This window comes from Nematostella vectensis, chromosome 9 (assembly GCF_932526225.1).
Source record: "Nematostella vectensis chromosome 9, jaNemVect1.1, whole genome shotgun sequence".
Lineage (NCBI taxonomy): Eukaryota > Metazoa > Cnidaria > Anthozoa > Actiniaria > Edwardsiidae > Nematostella > Nematostella vectensis.
Window position 1 is genome coordinate 11,431,784 of NC_064042.1, and position 22,466 is coordinate 11,454,249.

The window sequence follows — 22,466 nt, forward strand, 5'->3', positions numbered from 1 at the left end:
CTAATCCATGGTTTGTTCTTCTTTCGTGGCTTACCTAAAACTGTCTCTGCAACTTCCAAGAGTGCCTTTTTCATTATAGTAAAGTCCCTTTCCATTTCTTCCTTTGCATCTACTACTACTTCTGTGGAAGTAGCACTTGTAAAAAAGGAAATATGAAAAAAAATGCAAATGAACACGGGTAGACCAAAAGAAGTTGCCCAAGACTATGCTTCATACGGCACACAAATCTTCAAAAGAAAAACTTGAAAAGAAGCCTCTAATGTATATATTCTCTAACTGATTATCACCCTTTCTAAAAGACTAAATTTCAAATAGTGTATATGGGTATGAAATACTCTTGAAAGTGTTTACTACTGACTACTGAGTTTTTTGAAAAGCACTATATAACAAAGGCTATCTTCTGTTTCTGCAAATGTGGATTAAGGTTGTTAATAATAGGCAAAGGAAAGTTACTGGAAACCACTGTGGAATAAATGATTACAATTCGACGCGCGCTACCGTGGTCAACTTTGCAGTTTGAAGTAAGCCAATAAGCATGAGAGAAACGTTTTATCTGATACGAAGCGCGCAACCGTGTTCAACTTGACAGTTTGAAGGAAGCCAATAAGGATGCGAGGAACGTGTTATCTGATACGACGCGCGCTACCGTGGCCACCTTGACGGTTTTGTAAACCAATAATGGTGTGAGAAATTTTAGAGCCCAAAATACCTTCAATCGATACTCCTAGTGCACGTATGTTTAGCACATTTTCAAGGCACCAAGTCTAGAGGACACCACTCATCCATTCACGTAATTGTGAAAGGAACTGCAATCCTAATAGTGGAGCTCCCACTCGGCGCGAGGGAGGGGATGTCAAGTGCGGTGCAAATATGTTGTCATGTAATTTGTGATATCATCGATGACGTGTCATGTATGTAACAAGGGGGGTGCACCTATATAGTCACGTAATTGTGACGCCATTGATGATTTCACTAGAAGCAAAAATCTGCTGACGTCATCAAAATAAAAAAATTACTTATATCTCACGAAGAAATTATCGTATGGCAACCAAACTCGTTAGGTGTCATGTAGGTGTCAAGGGGGATGCAACAATATGGTCACGTGTTGCCATCGATGACCTCGCTTAAAGCAAAAACGTGATTAAAAGCAAAAACATTCATATCTGTTGAAAGAAACAAAAACTTGCAGGTGTCATGTTTGTGTCAAGGGGAGTGCAAAAATATGGTCACGTGATTTGTGACGTCATCGAGGACGTCACTAAAAGCAAAACTATTATAATTTCTTTAAAAACAAAAATATCCATATCTAATGAACTAAACATCATATAACAACCAATCTTGGTATGAGTCATGAAGGTGTTATGGGGGTGCACCAATATGGTCACGTGATTTTGACGTCATCAATGACGTCACTGTAATAAAAATATGCTGACGTCATCAAAATAAAATTTATATTTATATATTTCATTAAAGAAACATCGTGTGACAATGAAAATCGGTAGGTGTGATGAATGTTTCAAGTGCGATGCAATGCAATGAGATGGTCATGTGACGTCATCGATGACGTCAATAAATTAAAACTACCCTGACGCCGAATCATGGTATGACAACTAAACTTGTTATGTGTCATGTAGATGTGGGGGAAGGGGGGCATAAAAAGTTGGTTGCGTGATCTGTGAAATCGTTGACGTCGTCAAAAACAGAAATATAAAAATATTTAATATTATTAATAATATTTATTATTAAGCGTAGCAAAGATTTGATCGTTTGGAGCTCCGCTTTTAGGCAATGCCTAAATCTATATATTAGGCCGTTTTTTCGAAGCTTAAGATTAGAGAATAGTAGGGTGAAATAATAAACCCTCAAAATGCCATGGATTTTATCCCAGAAAAAGTGTTGATACCCCTGACATGCTCGTATCCCCGGCCATAATATACCCCTAATCTCTTCAAGAATGGCGTGGGTGTGCTTTGAAAAAGGAGCAGCTAAGTGGCTTTAAAAGCAAGAACAAATCAACCAACAATAAACTTTATTTCAAATAAACCAACGTATTCACACATATTCACAATATACTTTCATCCCATGAAACTTGGCTCAGCCAAAATTCAAAGCACCATGGTGTGTATGGCACATGGTCACGGTCTCCTTTTTAATCGGAGCAGGGGATAATAAGGAAGCCAAAATCCTTGTGATTTCATTCCCATGCATATATACCCCATAATAGTACATAAATATTTTATGTAACATAAAGTTACCAATAGTTATTTTACATCGTAAATTATATTAGATAAATTCAGGGTCTCATTCTCGTAAGTTTACCTAGCGCAACATTGAATACGAGATTGAAAGTATCGTAGACAACGATAAATATTTATTGAGATATCATATCAAATTCAGTTAGTTAAAACTGTAATGCCAAGAGATTAACTGAGCTTATATATACCTTCTAAAAGGTGCCAATTTTCCTGCCATTTCACATTCGCGAAAAGATACCATCCATTTCCATCAGATTTTTCAAGCAAGGCACTAAGATACTTCAATTAAAATATTATCAATAACATAGATCTGAAGCAGACCTCGAAATATTGGAAGATAAATATTTTTTGAGGGGACGGGAGGGGGGTGGGCAAAGCCACGCCCCTGCTGTCAGTCAGTAACATTTTTGAAAATATTGTGGGACACATGCCCCCAGTGCCCCACCCAGTGCTGCAGTATAAGAATTTTTTTATATTTTGCAATGAGGTCCTCAGGAGGTTTTCAACTGTAAGCAATAACACATGAGTTGTTGATTGGACATTCTTTAAATGAGGTTTACGTGCCAAATCCCACCTTACTCCCCTATGTATTGTATCCTTCCTTGTCCAGGAAGCTCGCACTCGCATTGTTTTTTTAATCCCTTTTTCCTGATATTTTTTTTTAAATTCAGAAATTGGAAACTTCAAAAATTGTTTCTAGAAGTTATTTTGATGTAAACCATCAGGGGGGGGGGTCTCAAACATGGCTTTAATTTTGGTGGTTATCCTGGACCGCCACGATATGTCACACGCTTACAATGCCGCGTTTATCCATGTCGTCACGCCATAGCGTGATAAAATATCATGTTGTCCTGAAATAATTACATTGTTTGTCGAGGTAGCATTGTGTTATTTATGAAAAGGACCACGTGTTCCATGCGTTTTTTATGACAACATAACATTGTCACCATATCAATCATCAAATGGATGCGGCCCAATCGCTTTGTGACAATAGTGTCCCTTCCATCCGTAAGTATTGCGTGAAAACATAACCTTGTCACATGTCAATCATCAAATGGATGCGGCCCAACCGTTGACATGAGGGTACTGTCCCTTCCATCCGTAAGTATTGCGTGACAACATAAATTTGTCACATCAAAAAAAGGATGACATGACGCAGTCCCATTGCTTAAATGGGACGCTATTAGCAAGTATTATGGAACAATATGACGTCCCATAAAAAATCACATGGCGCGGTCCCGTTGTTGAAATGGTTGGACTGCCTCCTTTTCGCAAGTATTACGGGACAATATGACTTTGTCATAACATGTCCATCAATGCCTCCCACAGGACGAAGTCTGAGACGAGTACCCCACGTGATCAATTCTCATTCGAACCAATAAGATTGTTTTCAGGCTCAAAAGCGTCCGGGGAATCAGACTCAACAGACCCTACTACACACGCCATCTTGTTAGATGAATTACTGTCCCGGAAGCAGTTCGCGTCCCCCCCGTCACAAGGGCTATTATTGGGCGCAAGGCTATCGTTCCTCAGCTTCTGCAGGGGAATACCCGTAAGTGACATCCGGGTACGTAGCGTGGCGCCTCGACTGATGGACGTACTACTGCGCCTGCGCGCTCCTGTCGTTGTGAAGGTTCTACGAAACTCGCGGCGGTAGTTCTCGGAAAACAGCACATAGAGTATAGGATTGATGGCAGAGTTAGCAAAGCCGAACCAGGGTAGGAAGAGCATCACTCTGAAAGGAATCATGTTGTTGATGTTATCTTCGTAAAAGACGGAAAGCAGCTCACGGATTTGGAATGGGAACCAGCAGACTGCGAACACCACCACCACCGTGATTAGCATAATGGTAGCACGTCGAGTCGAAGATTGGATCTTTTTGTGAGCTTGGAGACTCCGCTGACCAGGAGGCTTGCGGGACCAGAGCTTTAGGCCGGTGAAAATGTACATGATGAGGATTAAAGCTAAAGTAAAAAATGAATAAATAAATACATGTTAATGAATAAATTTATACAGAATAGCATCACTTAGTTTAAATTGCTGTTGATTTAAAAGAAACCCTAACATTCGTCTCGTCATAAACATGACCACCCCCAGTGACAGTACTTACTAACCGAGGGCCATATGTAAGAAAACTGTATATTCGGTTAAATATGCTACCCTCTATAAACATAGATTACAAAGATTACATGTCTGTTTGTTGTTGTTTTGGGAAGGCAGGCTTCACGTTAAAACACCCCCATGTTAGAGACCTGGCGGGAAATATTTTTTTTTAAACAGACCACCAGGTTGTCAAATTTTTCACCAGGCCACTGGAAGTTTTTTTAAATATCTAGGCCGGGTTGAAATTCGGGGGAAAACTCTGCGTGCGCGGGGCATGGGGGAGAGAGAATTGGTCACTACTTACCTAAAGGGATTATGTAGGTAGTAATGGTGTAGACAGCGATATAGTGCCTCTCTGATTGGCCCGATTCTTCCCATAATTCGTTACAGACGTAGACGCCGTTCTTCAGGTGGACCTTAGTGATGAGGAATATGGGCGTGGTGAAGGCAATGGTGGCCGCCCAGATACCAAGAATCATAAACTTGACGATCTTACGGGTCAAGATCACCTGAAAGTATAATAGTCACCATCGTCACAAGCAATCACAATCGTCATTATGACTATTCTGTCAAGAGCCAAGATCACCTGAAAAAAGTGATAATTATCACCATCGTCACAATCAACACCATTATGAACATAAGCCATTATTACTATCACAATGACAGTGTTTTATATTTTCAATACCAGAAAGTGGCCCTAGTATATTGGTTGGAATACACCACATTGCATTTTACTGATTTACTACATAACATTGTAGCTTTGTTTCCAAAACTGGCACCAGAACATGCTCTAAGGTACACCATATTTATTTTAATCCTTAATAACTAAATGACATAGTTTATACTTTTTGCGTGAATGTGGTCCTAGAGCATGCTTATGGTACATCCTTTTTTCTTTATTCCAGAACCACTAAGCAAAATTGTTTATAGGTTTATGCGAAGAAGTGGTCCTTAGACATTCTGAGGTACGCTACATTTTTATATACCTTCATCGGGAATATAATGGCGAAGCTGCGATCCAGACTAATGCAAACGAGTGTGAAGACGGAGCACGCGACTGAGCCAGCCTGGGCCGAGTGACAGAACTTACACAGGAAATCCCCAAACCCGCCTCCAAACCACGTGTCTGTGATATAGAACCACTTGATGACATACGGGATATCGAAGGTAATCCACAGATCAGCCACGGCCATGTTGGCGATGAGGATGTTGGTTGTGTTGCGCATGTGGTTGCACGAGCATACAATGTATACCACGATAGAGTTCCCGACAAGCGCCACCACGAAGATCAGTGACGCAAAGATGGTAAGGCCGATTTGGATGTCGGCGGGAAAGTATAGTCCATGGGTGGCGTTCTGAGACGTCGCGTTGAAACCTGAAACAAACGGGAACAGGTCTATGAACGGTATGTGAGAGGCATATGAACGGAGAAAAAGGATGGACACATCAACTGGCTGCTAACGGTATGTGAGATTCCATCGATAGCCATGTGAATGGTTATATGAACAGCGTTTGAAGGGGATATTATCAAAAGCCTGCTGGGCGTGACTGGTTACCTTATCAAGACTGGTTATACCAATGCGACCGATCACTATACAGCGTTATTTTAAATCTGTTGATGGCATCAAGACATGCGAAAGTGTTGGCTTTCTAGCATTAATATCCAAAAGTGTGGTTAATGTGGCCTGCGGCAAATGAAAAAAAGTCATCCAACTTCAAAGCGCTCCAATACCATAATTAATTGCGCAACATTAGTCATTCTTCCAAATACTAAAGAACGAAATCCCGTAGATTCGTAGCTCATTACAATCGGGCCACCTTAAAGCTAAACCATCGAAGCCAAGTGCGTAATGTTTCGCTTTCATTATAACAAGACACATGATCCTAATACTCGCTTGTGTCCTAGCGCATGTCCTAATACTTGCTTGTGTACATAATGTGTGTTGAGATGATAGGATATTTTAGTCTAGATCAACAAATGTCAACAATGGCGTTTTATTTACCGCTGATCCCAGCTTTAAAAAGGGCCGCGCCATTCGCTTTGATCGTTCGCTTTTTATACATCCCTATACCTATACCTTATGCCTCTTCCCTCGCCTAGAGTGTTTCAATCTGTATGAAGTATATGAAATTAGTTCTCGGTGATTCGTTTTGATCTTGGCCACCAAGAATCCATATAGATTTATCGTAAAGGAATAGCGCATATTCACTCAAACCACTGACCAATCAATTATTTTTGTGTTTGCAGTCTGAAGAACTATGGCGCGAGAGTAAAAGCAAACAACTCATTGATTGGTTTGGGTGGTTGACCGACTACGCTCTAACACCGGATGACACATTGATTTTGGATTCTTCGCGAAATTTTTTTCTTATATCACTGTCACATTTAAAAAAAGGACATGACGCAAATGTTGTTGTTTTTGTAACTCGTATCGGCCGTTACCGGTAGAAACTAGTTCCGGTACAAAATGTTTAATATGTCCGTTTTAGTTCCTTTTTCTAGGTTATTGAACCTTTAATTTTGATAACCAGAATCAGAAATTTGAGAAATTTGAGGCAATGAAGCCAGCGTTATATATTTATCCAAAACCCTAGCTCACACCCTGGACTGGCCTAAGAAAGGGGAATTTCCTAAAAGTTGTGAATAAAGCCTAGATGATTAAGGAAATGGTACCTTTGTCAGCCATGGTTTCGAGGTCTTAGAGACCTTTCAAACTTGTCCTTTCTTCTGTTTGTTTTCAATCTCGATCCAAGTAGAACACGTTATCTGAAATAAAGGAAAACAAGATATTCTATGTAATTGCGAAAAAAAAAAGGAACTATTAACCTGATCTGATGATGGACGAAAAGAGGTGTTACATTGACCGAAAGGTAAGGGGGATCGAAAAAGAATCGTAGAAGATGACGCGGTGAAGCTTACATGACGCTTAGAGGATGGCAAGCCGACGAGATAACATTGTTCACCTAACCCTTAGTGGAGGTGGAATTTAGTTTTTCATAACACAAACTTCACTAGCGCCCCTTCCATAGCATCGTGTTACTTTGAAAACAAAATACCCTTCATGTCTTATCATGTATAAAGAAAGATCAAACTGTTATATCCCGAGGGTTACACTTTAGTGAACTATGTCCTTTTACACTCATTTAGTGCTCTTTCCAGAGCACCTTTTTTTGCTGGAAGAAACCTTCAAGTAACCAAAGGATCTGATAATGCATGTCGAGCAACACGTACCTTACATCCACTCTTTACCCAATAAGCTACTGGCAATCGATCACAATTAATTCCCGCGGACTCCATAGTGGATTTTATCCGCGGTACGCCCTGTGTGGGTGATTATTATGCGCGGGGTTACCACCGGTCGCAGGATGTGTATTTGACTGCCCTAATCGCACACACGATTGAAGATTGAGATCCGCGATTGCAAGACGACAGGAGATCCACGCCTCAAATACCGCAACAAGTCTAAATACCGTCATTTTCTTTCATCCCAAAACAAAACGCACTACCCTATAGCGCATTACGAAGAACGGTTAAAAAAATCGTGGCCATTAGAAACTCGAGTTGTCCGAGGATTAACGTTGTAACGTTGCGTGTACGTGTAGGATAGAACTGTGAATACATTAAGAGATAAAAGGATTCGCCAGTAATGAAGTTATAGCGTTTGTTGACTTCTTCACTCTCGCAGCTGGTCTTACGTCAACACAGCGATTCTTGAGCACGGAAACATAGACGCGGAAGGGTAGAACAGAACAAATCCTAGTTGGAAACTGGGGTGCTTGGACACTCGTAATACGATTCATAAGCATGATTTAAATCGGTGGTGTTAATTGTTCAGTTTTTAGTATGCATTGAAGAGGAAATACAATGAAGGTGCTAATAAGATCCGTTTATCAACCATCTTAATAGTTTTATTATCAATAATTTTTCTTTTCCGTTATCTTATTTTCATTAGGGCACTCGATAGTAAACAAAAGACCACTACAAGTTGTAGTTGGTCTAATAGATGGGAGAGATTTCACATTATGCAGCCTTTCTAAGGAAGTTCGTATGCCCCACATGATTGTGGTTATGGTCTAGTTTGAAAAGAAAATAGAGTGAAATAACAAAACATTATTATCACAATATTCAAACAAAAGCAATCCACAAGAGAAAACGAAAAGTATATAATGTGCTTTATTAGTTCCTTGTCTTTTGTCTTTTCAGCTGCTTGCCTTTAGCGCATGCGTAGACTATCGATCAAATTCGAAACTCTGTACGTCAAAATCAGACACTAAATTGTCTCTCGGGTGTCGATCTTTTCTAATAGTCCTTCAAGAATGAGCAGCGTGTACAAGTGCAGTAAGGTAGCGTTCATTAAATACCCTGGGGGGGGGGACGTATCAGTACTTTTATTCTCTCTTGTAATGCAAGCGTGAATTTTTTTCGCGCATTGTTATTTTCGGGGTTATTCTTTTGCGCACTTTTTGTATCATAAACAAGTCATAGTTTCGGCATTTCCTCCAGTGGTCATTTTCATTCTACATTGTATTTGCATTCACGTCAAACTGATTTTCATTTTTTGATAATCGACTTACTTTAATAAGACCGCAATTCATATGGTTCGTTGCTAGTTACTTTATTCGCTAAACGACGTAAAACTACACTCTTTTTTTTATAAGAACCTTTTTTATAAGAACATCCAGCCTGAGATTTCACCAAACGTTAAGAAAATGCTAAGAACATGCCGAGGCTCAGATAGCAGAAAAAAAATTTCTTTTTTACTCCTGATGCGTTCTAAAATGCAGAATCAAATTGTGTTCATAGTAAGAAACTTATTATTGTTATTGAACATATCCAGCCTTAAATTGTCCCAAAAATAAGAACGGCCCAGCCTTAACTGAAAATTTGAAGTTCTTATAAAAAAAAAGAGTGTACCTAATTCCGTTCATGGGGACTGCCAGATAAGGCTGATGAGGGACATAGTAGACAACCTATTGATATAACCCTGACCGACTAACCATGTCTATAGAAAACGCACCTGGGAGAGGTGTCGCTTCTTAAATCGCCTTAAAGTGCCATTTCATACATCACAAATAGCTCATGTCAAGCTGTACAAGATCATCTCTCGCGAACGTGACTTACAAGGTTCTAGATGTGGCCACAAATCCTAAGGAAACGCGCGCGTTGTCAAGTAATGTTCAAGTGCTTTTAAAAATTAAAAATGCTCCCCCCTTCGACAACAATATATTGCCACTCGCAAGTCCCCGCCAAAGATCACTTGATTTTCTTTAGTTTACATATTCCAAGTTCCACTAAATTTGAGTATTCAATTTCTTCTTTTTTATATTGTTTTGTCAGACATTCTTAATGAGACTTGAAGCAAGTACACGTTAAAACCAATTTAACCATTACCACCAAAATCTTATGGGCATCTTAGAATGATATAACAATTTGCTATTGTGAGCTACTCTTTACATTTAAAAGTAATGTAGTAGTCTTACACCTCGCTATAACGAATATGCAATAATTCGCTACATTAAACAACCGAACCCTCTGCTATAGCAAAAACCCGAACTTTTCTTGTTTAAAGCAAAAGGCTGTAAGGGTATATATCGGTACTTAACTGCGACATATGAGCTAAAACATATTGGCTGAAGTGCTCGCTTATCACTAAAAGCAACAATTCTTAATGTCACAGAGGCGTTTTATGGCAAAGCGCAAAAAATATAATAAACGAAGAAATTTCCAATCAGTTTAATCAATGTTTTTACCAGATATTGTTTCATGGCTTGTCAGATTTGCGCAATCAAAAAGCTAATAATCGGTGCAAAATGTTTAGAAAAGGGTAATGAAACACCAGATGTGAATTCTCTAAATCGTTTGGGAAAGCCGATCATTAAATTTAATATTGTACTTTAATATCGTATATTTGGATAAAAAACTAGAAGATTAAAGAAGATTATTTATCCTCAGTCAAAAAATGCACACATTTATGCTGATACTGATATATTGTATCGTATTGAATAAGTTTGATAAAAGTTGAAAGGAAACATTTAACGTAAATCATAGCACAGGAGAATCAACCTCCCCCCCCCCTTCTTCTCCACTTTACTCCCTTCTGTACTGGGAAAGTCATAATCGTGTACTTTTGCTTGTATAAATATACAGACGGCGAAGCCCACTCTAGTGCTAAATAGAATATTGCGCAAGACTCCTGCTTCGGCTAAAACAGATTTTTGAGAAAAAACCTTTTGAGATATTAGAAGGTATAAATGGTTCTTTGGCGCATACTTTTATTTCTTTTTGAAGCTGGTACTTTAAATACTGGATGAAAAATTAAAGATATAAATCGACCTCAAAAAGAATTAAACTTTCCCTTATTCAGTGCACCGTTTATCCCCATTTTGTTGTTGGAGCAGTATTTTTCTTGAAAAGTTATTTTCATGAATACTTTTAAATAATATTTTGCCTGTTACCCTTTCTAAATTTTGTAGTTTGGATAAAAACCCGCCGTGTATTTTTCTTATTTCATCAGGTTAAATAATCCTGCAAAACCTCTCGCACAAATACCTAGAGAATTCAATAAGATCTGTCAAACAGACAACTTAACAGCCCAGCAGGATATGATTAAGGTTTTAGCGTGATATAAAGTCCGAAATAAAATTACAGATCACAATGGGATTATAGCTAAGGTTAAGTCTAGCGAAATTTTCTCACATCTTAGATTATTCAAGGTTTTATCTACCACCCGATTATGACCGCAATAAAAATGACAAAAAGGAAATATCAATCAAATTCAAGTTATATCACATACCCAGTACTAGTAATGCCTTGAAATCGTTCGCCAAACTCACGAGTCCCGCTGGGGGGAAGTCTCATTGTGTTTTCGAAGAATGCTCACATTTCTGCCTTGTTTCTGGCCTGCAATTTTAGTATGTATAATTGACTAGTAAGAAAAAGGCTTTTGTGGCAACCGTAAAGTGGTTTTGATGGCGATAAATGCCCCACTTCCATCTGCCGAGTAACCAGACCCCAGCACACGATGTCACAGCTTCTTGTGACAACCTCGCAGTAGGGGATACCTGTGGTTGTTTATATATTCGCGCCACTTAGCCTGCAGCAAACGCGCGCACACTCCAAAACAACACTTTTTACAGGGCCTTTTTACAATCGCGTCTCAAATCTCGATGGGATTTTGAAACCTTGATGAGATACGTTAAAGATATTGCCGTCTAGTGTCTAGCATACTTATTTTGTAATAAATTAGAGTAAGAGACTGTAAAATGTAAAAAGGAACAGTTTATGGGGAAAAGAGCATCGCGATTAAATTTCCATTTTAAGTTTTTCTCCTTAGTTAAGACACCTAAACAGTTAAAATAGTGTAATTGGGACATTTTAAATATATTATAAAAATGAAAATCGTATCAGCCCAAAGGCTCACGTTTTTCTATATCTATTGTCTAAAAAAACTACCACATTGCAAGAAAGTTATAAACGTCAAAATAACGAAAAAAACTCATAACCATAACCTCTAATAATAATGTAACATATTACAAATACTATGAAAGCCAAAATTTCGATAAAAAATACCTGTGTTCACTGCTTTCTTTGCCACAAACGAAGCGATAAAAACATCCATATAGCGAAGTGAACAAACAGCTTGTCGTTGGTAGTAAAATGAAGAGCCGAACGTGAAGAAGTCACCAATGCCTTATTCACGAAAAAAGGCGTTCGATGAGAACCTATGGCCAGGCACCTTTGTTCAAGCGTATGTTTGGGTAAAAAATCACGTCTAGCGAGATTACGATCAAACACGCTGCTCGTAAAAAGAAAAGCACGCATATCCCCGAGGGAGCGAGGCAATAAGGTGAAACCAATAAAACCTGTAGCGTATTAAATAAGTTGGCTAACAGTAATTTCGATGAAAAGATTGTCACTTTAATTAATGCTTCAACCTGGTTTTACAAAATAACGTTGACATTTTGCTTAAAAGGGTGTTTTAGAAATAATTAATTGATGGAAGTGATTTAATCAATGGCTTGGTTTTCTGATGAAGTAAAGAGTGCGCAGTCACTGACCCAAACAACGGAATATAAATATCGGTATTTTACGAGATTTCGTCACCCTTATCATAGAGTAAGAGCCGTTTAGGGCGGCTTTTGGCTTTTTTTGTACACACACTATGACTGATAGTAATCGTACAATTGCTTTGAAAACAAACCTGAATAAAGTGTTCGAGTTCACACAAGCTGGTAAAACACCTTTATTGTCTTTTTTTTTGCTGTTAGGTAAAGAAGAGTTTTAACACTATCGTGAGAAACCTCAAGGCTTTCGATTGGGTTGTCTGAGAAAAGAGGCTTTTAAATAATAGCCCGCAAATTCAATATATCAATATATCTTTTTGCCCGGTTGGAGCGAGGAAAAGATGTTATATTGGAGAGGAATATGTGGGCAGCTTGGTAACGTTGTGAGAAAACAAACAAGTAAAAAAAAAAAACGGAATAGAATCTTCAAAAACGAAGGCAAAAAAACTTTTATAATTAAAACAAGGTAGATTGGATATCATTACTACAAGTATTCATTTAGTTACTTATTGCCTTAATAATGCCTCACACCTTTGACCTTATCCTGTTTCTTATGTTTTATGTCTCAATCTATCGAAGTCATTTTGGTGTTGGCTTGTAAGATCTATCAACCCAACAAAACTCACAGCAATGACCCAAACGGAACAATTTTTCCATAGCAAAAAGCGAAATACGGGGGTAAAGCAACTTCCCTCAGACAGTATTCTGGATAAGGTCAATTAGTCTTGTCGGGTAATATCATTTCTATTTCCTAAATTAACGGTTTTTCCTCTTGAAAAATGCGGAAAAAATATCACAAGCTAACCGTTCTACTGTAACAAAACACTAAAAAAATAACATACAGTTGCTGATATAAGTAAAAGAAACTTCACCTTCTGACCATTTAGACCATAACGACCATTTCGTGCTTGCTTGGTAGTTTGATTCTTCTTTGAAAAAAAACTACTACTTATAAAATGGTTTCCTTAGCTCAAAAAGTCGACATTATGATTAAGTAACACGGCGCAAAGGAAACTCCACTGAGCTGAATAGCACCCTTTGATGTTTCCACTAATTTTTTTGAGAAATTCTCATTATTCTTTATTCTCAAGGGGATACAATATATATTTTATTTCCAAAGAGACATATTGTCGTTACGAAATCCGGTCTCCTGAAAAGCCAAACCCACGGGACTGCTTGCCTGATTACCCAGTCGTGTGATGTTATCTCCTTGTGAGGGCTATAAGAAAAGAGCAAAGCTAATCCCCTCTAACCGATTAGTGTAATTGTTTATGGAAAAAGATTGAAATTGACATAGTTTGCGAAAATATTATTACCGAAGTATAATTTCAGCATTATTTGTAAAAGGTTTATCTATGCTAATTTACAATATTTTGACTCGCTTCCTGATCGGTGAGGTGCAGTGTTTCTTTTCTTTTTACAGGCAATGACGGCAACAGACTGTGAACATTGATAACATGTGTAATTATTGTATTTTTCTATCCTTCCTTCCAACTTTTTTTAATGCAAAACAAGGCTTCCCTTTCAGTCAAACTGATATGAAAACAATTCATAGAAAACTGCATAACTTCTCTCTTCTCGCAAAACCCGTCTTATCAAAAATACGAACGCCTAAGACAACGTGAATAGCCAATTGATCATTCAACTATTGTCAAAATAATAATTTTTAAGGTATATTTGGGTTGGCTGTTTTATGTAGCAATGCCTATGAATGTCTGAATAGATAATGTATCGTGCAAAAAAAGTTAAATTTGATCATTACATCTTAAAATAATCACCCAAGAAAAAAAAACACAAAAAGTCTCTGACTACTGAAGCCGAGTAACTCCTCAGTTGTTGCCACCTCATACTAACTTCAACCATTTTTCCAATATTTAAGAATTACAGCGTATTTCTTTCAAGTTATTATTTGGAAAAAATATTTTCTAATGCCCACCTTGAAATAGTTTTAGGTTTTGTTTTTATAACTTTCCCGCTTTCTCTTTGACCTTCGAGAATGCATTGACAGTGTTTTCGTATGTAACAAACGATAAAAACTCCGCACGATTCTGCCCTCAATTTTCAAAATAGCCTCCAGTCAAGAATATTCACGAAATTTTATCAAATGTGTTTGTAATGCTATCAAGCTGTTTTCTAATCTTGGAAGGCCTGAGCGATATAACGAATAATAACCCGTGTCTGGGCTGAACACTGCCCCTCAGCCATTCTTAAATACAGATGCTACAAACTCGTTATCAAGATGGATTTGTCTGTGAATATTACAAATGACTGTGCAATCGAGATGCTTCGTTGATCGTATAATTGCGACGTTTTTTTTCCTGCTCGCATATCATCAGCTACAACAATCCTGTCAACATGGATAGCGGAGAGAAGAGGTGAAGAGGCCCTAATATTTTGGTTTGCGGTGCCAAAACATCAAACCCTCCCCATTATATTTTTTTACTATGTAGATAACCCTTTTTGTCATCAGAATAATTGTTATTTTCGCAAGAGAAAAAAAGAGTGAAGAAATAACCATCATAACAACCACAATTCATAACACTAACAAAATTACAATAATTTTCAACCAGCATTGCTTCCAAATTCAATGATAATCGAAATATCATTTTCACCAGCACCACCACCACCATCACCATCACCAGCATCACCATCATCACCACCACCACCACCACCACCACCACCACCACCACCACCACCACCACCACCACCACCACCACCACCACCACCACCGCTCCGCCGCCGCCACCACCACCACCACCACCACCACCACCGCCAACGCCAACGCACCATACATCGTCATCGCCACCCTATACATCAAGTATTATCATCATCGTCATCGCCGCCCTATAAATCAAGTTTTATCATCATCGTCATCGCCACCCTGTACTAAAAACTTCGAAGGCGGTAAAGCATCACCTACTGGTTTCAGGGGCGGATCCAGGATTTCAAAATGGGGGGGGGGGGGGTGGATAATGTCCGGATAGACGGTTTTAAACTGATCCGTGGCTCTAGGTAGGATTTGTCGCGTCAGCAAAGTCAAGAAGGCGAAGGCACAAGAACAAAAGCGACTTTTCAATTTTTTTTTACTCAGAAAGAAAAGGGGAGTGAATATGCACCCAACCCACCAATGTACCCGCTCCTGGGTTTTAGTTTATACAAATAGATGGAGCCGCTTTCAAAGCACGAGTTTAAAAGATCTCGATGTTGAGTTAGCAGGAAGTGCATGCTATCCGAGCCGAGTAAATGGGTTTCCGGTGTATTGTACAACTCACGTGACTTGTAATTCATGTTATTATACATTGTGCTCACTATGTCGACTCTGATTGGCTAAGAGTGTGCGCTTTATTTTGAGAATCACACAATCTGAGGGTCCTCACTGATCCGCTAGCAGATAATTGATACTACGCGCGCAATGCATCTTGGGCTGAAGGTCTTTACTGATCCGCTAGCAGATAATTGATTCTACGCGCGCAATGCATCTTGGGTCTAGGGCGCGAAGATTCGATTGTTAGAAATGGCGGCATTTGTGCAAATCGGGAATAAATTTTCTTCCCGATAAAGTGTTTTTTTAATTCGGTTTTTAGTGATATCCGAAATAAACAATGTTTTGCCAAGTGCCAACTGCCAAGTCTCGGCGATCCGAGTTCGAGTTATCGGGGTTTCGATGTATCGTGTATATCAAGTGATTTGTAATTTGCCACAACAAAATCCTATCGCGTCAACCTTGATTATAACCTGCCATCGTGACATTTGAGATTAAAGGTAGTATATTGTATTTGCTTTTCATTTGTGCTTAACGAGTGACACATGTAAAACGATTAAGGAACAGTAATAAATTTAAGCAAGGAATTTAATCAAATTTGCCATTGATAAAGCTTTCAGTGTGCAATATCTTATTCAATTAAACAGTGGATTTAAGTTACTTAGTTGTATCTAAGGTGATTTAGTGATGTACAATATGCAGGAAAGAGCATTTTTAGGAGTTATTCTCATAGAGTGTGAATTTCCTGAACTAATAACCGCAGGTTAGTTTCATTTGCTTTAGGGAATTCGATGTGTTTGGTGATAAACACAGTATACACAAACACAACAATTGTAATCTAATTTCTAGTGTCCGAATGTACATAAAGAGAATAATAAGAAAAAATACTGACAAAGTAAATGCAAGTCGGGGTAAGGAAGATGAAGTGTAATAGACTTGAAGAGAGACAAGAAAATAGGAAAATGGAAAGTTGCAGAAGGTACAATACAAAAAAAATATTTTGTTAAGGTGTGCCTCTCAAGGTGTGATTCGGTTTTTAAAAATTTTTATGCAAATATTAGAAACATCTTAATTCTCGCTACAGGTTATTGGCAATATCGCTGAAATAAAAGATCACACAAAAAAGGAATGTGCTTTGAGTGAAACAGAAAGGAAAAAAAAGCTTCAAAAACCTTTTCGGAATGAAACATAAAATTGGTATTCGGACTAACTAATGGTTATCATTACATGAGCAGGCTGCATTTCTTCACCAGATGTGCAGCATTGATATGGCCGTCAGCTCAACGAGTTGCTTCCTTGCCTAAGATTCCGTGCGCTAAAACACACAAAGAACGAGTCGTTTGTCTGCGATTCTGACAGCAAAGGCCAACAGAATAACTTACTGGACGCGAAAATCAAGAATTCGTGAAAGTGGCGGCAAAAGGACTACAGGGTTAGGGAGAACAAGTATAAAGAGAAGTTTAAACAGCATGTTTAAAGCTTAATGTATAGGACTGGTCTCCTCGGTGACAATTCAAGTGCTGCGAATGACGCTCGTTTGACACTTTAATCAAATTCTCTTTTTTTAATGTAACTTGAAACTCTTCGTTGTGAGGTACTTGTAGCAAAAGAGCTTATTTCTAGTCTTTGTTGCGTCTCTATAGCAAAGTACATTAAAAGAGGAATTTGGCAAATCTTAATAGATATCCTAGTATCCTATGAATATTTAACAAAAATAATTAACTACAAAAAGACACTCCTAACGAATTTCATACAAAAGAAGAAAGCATTGGGCATATACTTATTTGGAAATGGCATAGTTTAATGGCGTAACATAGAAATGGCTAAAGCTAATAAGGGCAAGGTTTCCTGAGATTTCATTTTTTCCCCAAAATATAGTGGCATATACGCTTATCCATTATATTATTGTGTAACTTTAGAGCTTGATTATTATTTTTATTCTCATTAAGTTATCTAACTTTGTGGAATGTCTAGTGACCTAAGTGGAGTATGCAACAAAGACCACAAAAAGAACATGAAAAAAGTGACTTACCCCAGCGAGCATGTGAGAGACAGCAGAACGACGCGCACAGTAAGAATGGGAAATTGCTCTATGATGAATCCCACAAGCTTTTGTTTATCCTTATACGTCATATTATTGACACTTTATCGCATGACACATGACATACGATAGCGGTAGCTTTCCATTCAGAAGAAAGAGCTAAAACCACCGAATTTTTTAGCCTACGTTTTCCACATCGGTCACTTTGCACACGACTGGCTTCCACACTGACTATTGCAGCCAGTTAGAAGCGAAAGTATAGCTTGAACAATTGCATGATTGACGTGAAACACCTGCCCTAAAACGTGTAAGCAAGTCGTCAAAGAGAGCTGTCGTTTTCTCGCATACGATTTATCTGTCCTTCGTTTTTAATTCTCTTTCCACTTCGCACCTGGTCACATTTATCATAAAGCCAATTTAATCTCTTGATACCGCTTATTTTATTACAGTATTTTAATTTTGTATCACTTTCAGCTATACTGAAAGACAAACAAAAAAAACACTTTCTTTCTCTATTTTGTCAAGAGAGCTTTCTTTTGCCCATTGTGACAAAATCATAGAAAACTTCAATCGCATTATCTGGCTACTACTTGTTATACCTCGATTTCAATCAAAACTCAGAATATGAATTTAAACTTGGTTATAAGGTTTAAAGGTGTACAAGCACCTTTATTTAAATAAATAAAATCGAACTAATCCAGAAAAGTGCACTTTAATGATGATGTAGTAAGAGTATATTTTGAAATTGTTACCATTGATGCGTTTGATCACACGCTGTGCTTCTGTGAACTCTCCGTGTGAATGGCGCTAATGGGCACAATAAAAGGCTTTATTTGTTTTCAATATTGGCCATGTTTGGGGTGGGAATATTCAAGAAAATCGTTTTAAAACATTATCTTTAACCTAATCTCAAACTTCTCAGCTCATAAAAAAGGAAGCAAACAATAAAATTTTCTTACAATCTAATTTGATGCGTATTGTGTGGTGGAACGGAATAAAACGGACCGGAATGGGAAGTCAGAGAAACGGAAACTAAGAGAGGAGAAAAAGAAAGAAGAAAAAAGGGGAGGAGAAGACGAGAGGGAAATAGGAAGAGGAAAAAGAGGAGGAGAAAACAGTAATAAAAAGGACTAGAGAGATTAGGAAGGCTGGGATGGGAAATCAGAAAAAAGAAGGATGAATTGAAATAAAAACCATTCGAGAGGAGTGGAAGCCGAAAAGGCTGAAAAAATGAAATAAAATGAAATAGAGAGAGCGGGAGTCATGAGAGAATAGAATGAAATAACAAGTAACATATAAAGTATATGAAAGCCGAACGGAAAGGAGGAGGTGGAGAAATACATACAATTGAAACCCCGATAACTCGAAGTGATTTTTACTCTAACTCGAACTCTACCCTGGTCCCAGAGCCTCGAGCGTCTCTCTATTTAGTTACCAGCGAGGTTACCTCGCTGACCACTAAATAGAGAGACGTTCGAGGCTCTGGAACCAGGGTACTAGAACTCCCCGCCAACTCGAACTAGTTTCAAGTTCCCTAGAGTAATTTTCAGTCATTTCTTATCGGGTAACTCGAAATCCCCGCAAAGTCGAATTCTATCTTTTTTCACCTCCCTGGAGGCGGATAGTAACGGGGCTCTACTTTTTTATGTTTTATCATCCGCGACTTTTGAACCCTCGCTTGACGGGGAACCTTGCGCAGTACGCCACTGCCTGCTTGGAATTGTTAGCGGCTTTTGAAATATTTATCGACCAAGGGTCCGCTATCATAAACATGTCTATCTTGAATTTAAATTAATTTTGCAACTGTCAAACACTTTCGTAACAAAGTATACCCTTGAGGGGTGTGTAGGGAATAAAAACAATGAACTCGCGTTGTCCGGTTCCGATTCACTGACGGTAGGATATCTGTGATAATTTCATGGTCGAGTTGATAAACCCACAAAACTATATAACACATGCCACTGAGGAATGAGCTCGCATTACAACAGAAATGTAGTGTAGTTCTTCCGTGAACATGTTCAAAGCACTTACAGTGCCGAATTATCGTGAGTGTTTTCCTCGAAGCTGACATAAAGCAATCAGTGATGACGCACACATCTCATCACTTAGCTACATTTGTTGCCTCGCATTAAAATAATATCAATCATATATTGAAATGAAAAAGAAAACAATCATAGTTACCTTTTCAGCAAGAGCTTGCTTGACTGCAACAAAACAACAAAATAAAACGAATCTTTGTATCGTATTTCCTTCTCCAGCAGCGAAGAATTCATGAATGTTGTGATTATTGTGTTTTCACAAGCCAGAAGAGTCTAATTCGAAATTCTGCTTCCTCAATATGATTACTGGGGACTTCGACACCTTGTATATCTTCCCAATTGGTGATGTAACTTGGGTAATCAACACTCAATCAGTCTCTTTGCATTTGAGTCAAGAACATGTCACGTCTGCTCGATATCACGATACAATTCTCCTAATGATTGCCTTGTCATCTGAGATTCAGATTGTCAGAGAGATGAACATCTACACACCAGGGATCCAAACGGATCAACCATTTGAAACGCTGCTGGTTGGATCGATAATTGATTCTTCTAGTATCCTTTATCAAGGAATTTCAAATCTAATTATCACCCTTATGATGGAATTATTATAATCGGTTTTACAAATAAGTTACAGCATTCCAAGATTCAGTACACAGATAACTCGATGCCCCGGCTAGAAGTTCCATTTTGCATTGAGGTTAAAATCCACTTGAGACTAGAAATATGCCATTTGTATTGGTCCGTAAATTAAATCCCCAAATCCCCACTCAGATCAAGCGCAGAGAATTCTTGCATATCCTTATTTTGTTGATCCACTCCTCTAGTTAGAGATAGGATACATTTCAGTATGATGAGGGTAAAAGCTTCCCTGCTAGCAGAGGTCTCTTTTCCTCGCGAACGCCAGCCCAGCGAAATACAGAGAAAAGAGGCCTCTGCTAGCAGAGAAGTTAAAAGCTTGATTGCTTCTGCTTTCACTTTCCTCGACAGTACATCTGACCCCTATTAAAATGCGAAACACATTCTGAAAGTGAAAACACCCCAGAAATGAAACCATACATTCGGATGACCCCATCGATATGGCAGCTAATTGCTTTGCGTATGGGCTGTAGAAAAGGACCTATCACCAAAATATTTCCTGCGAATATTACTGTGCAATGCTCTTGCAAGGTATATACTACACGCATATTTTTAGGAAGGCAATTACCAGGTTTCTAGCGCTGTCTTGTTACGCGACGCACAGCTTGCTGAGATATAGCGTAAAAGGTAGTACACTTAAAAGCACGCGAGCTTACAGGGGATTTTGCTGTCACATTTTCTAGATATCACAATTAATATTTTAATATTTACTATATATTTCCCTTGTTGAAAATTAGGCCTCGTTCACACGGTACCGGTCGAGTTTTTGGCCGCTCAAACGTTATTTGTTTATTCTGTATGTAAGGATTAGGATTCCGTGTAAACACCCCTTTCGTTACGAATATAGAGCTGTCAAAAATTTCAACGGCATCGCTTGTATAAAGGTATACAACGAGTTTTAAGATGCACTTAAAGTGAACTGATGAGATCAAAGCCATATCTCTATTTCAGTTAGTAAGCAGCAATTTTTTATCGGGAGAGGGAACACTACCAAAACAAGAAGGAAGTATGTACCCACCAACTAAGAGCTTCTTGCTGAGTGTTTTTAGTTCTTAGAGTTGGAAATTCCCGGTGGGGGGAGGGGGGGGTTCGAGAACAGACAGGGGTGCTTGACAGCAAAATCAATTTTAACCCTAAGGGATAGCATTAAGGGCGTGGTCAACAACAATCCTTACCCCTAAGAGATAGCACATTGGTTGTGGTCGAAGGAATTTTTAACCCTTAGATATAGCATTAAAGACAATGCCCGTTTTAATTGGCTAACGGATCCTGTATTCTATGTTACCGACAGTAAAGCCGATCAGTTGACTGGTTTATTGTAAAATACGTTTCGAGCGATTGGGCCACCATTTATTGTGAGACACTCTAAAAGATAGCAGAATCGGAAAATCCTAAAACACCCCCTAAGAGATAGCAGTTGGTAAGAATGTTATACCCTAAAAGAAAGGTCGAGCGCCCCCGTCTACTTTTCTGGAGAGTCCCCCCCCCCCCCCCCCCGGGGGTGGAAATTTCTTCAAACGCACCACCCAGTGTGCTCTCTTAGGGGCAAGAATTGCTGTTGACCATAACCAATTTCAACCGACGATCGGAAAATCGCGGAAATTTCCTTTATGAATCGTAAGAATCTTTGATAAACCAAGGGAAAAATAAATAAAAATAATAATAAATAGGAAGGGCAACATACTCCCTATTTTGATCTTATGAGGACGATAAACATGTTTTGATTTTAAAATGCGACAGACTATTTGAGATATACAGATGAATTTTGGCCAAATGATCAAATAACATATAAAGGATTTCTTCAACTGGCAGTGTCACGAGAACAAAATACGGTTTGAGCAAACAGATCGAACATCGTGAACAGACGACCGCCAGCCGTATTGTAAGACAAGGGTCTGCTTTAATTTTTTTATTTCTAATGACCGCCATGGTCACGTCTGCCGAAGCTCATAAACGGGAAAAAGGTTTAGCATTGCAAAAAAAAATCAAATGCTGCTTTTGTATAATGAGTTGTTGAAAAGTCTTTAAGCGCCTTATATGCAACTCTCCATATGTAGATACGG

At 38.6% G+C, this 22,466-nt stretch overlaps 1 protein-coding gene and 1 long non-coding RNA gene across 8 annotated transcripts; one reads left to right on the top strand and one right to left on the bottom strand.

Annotated features, from left to right (window-relative positions):
- Window positions 1-3,448: 3,448 nt before the first annotated feature.
- Window positions 3,449-20,772, bottom strand: LOC5507812 (RYamide receptor). Of its 7 annotated transcripts, XM_032376547.2 has the most exons (6): window positions 17,717-17,846; window positions 16,912-16,999; window positions 7,033-7,125; window positions 5,345-5,733; window positions 4,663-4,867; window positions 3,449-4,219 (listed from the first exon to the last, which is right to left on the bottom strand). In XM_032376547.2, the coding sequence occupies exons 3-6, from the start codon at window positions 7,043-7,045 to the stop codon at window positions 3,615-3,617; spliced, it is 1,212 nt and encodes a 403-aa protein (XP_032232438.1). In that variant the 5' UTR covers window positions 7,046-7,125; window positions 16,912-16,999; window positions 17,717-17,846; the 3' UTR covers window positions 3,449-3,614. The 7 variants fall into 7 exon arrangements, with proteins under 7 accessions (XP_032232438.1, XP_032232439.1, XP_032232441.1 ...); XM_032376548.2 differs by lacking the exons at window positions 16,912-16,999; window positions 17,717-17,846 and adding an exon at window positions 19,907-20,772; XM_032376550.2 differs by lacking the exon at window positions 16,912-16,999 and having other exon boundaries at window positions 17,717-17,976.
- On the top strand, window positions 15,381-21,399 carry LOC116614938. The gene is made up of 2 exons (XR_004294797.2): window positions 15,381-16,663; window positions 16,938-21,399. It is a non-coding gene; the product is annotated as an uncharacterized LOC116614938 (long non-coding RNA).
- Window positions 21,400-22,466: the final 1,067 nt, after the last annotated feature.

Coding starts and splice junctions, on each gene's coding strand:
- LOC5507812 (XM_032376548.2), bottom strand. Junction 4,868..5,344: donor CCATTATATTCCCGATGAAG/GTATATAAAAAT, acceptor TTATACTTTCAG/GTGATCTTGACCCGTAAGAT. Junction 4,220..4,662: donor TACCTACATAATCCCTTTAG/GTAAGTAGTGAC, acceptor TTTTTACTTTAG/CTTTAATCCTCATCATGTAC.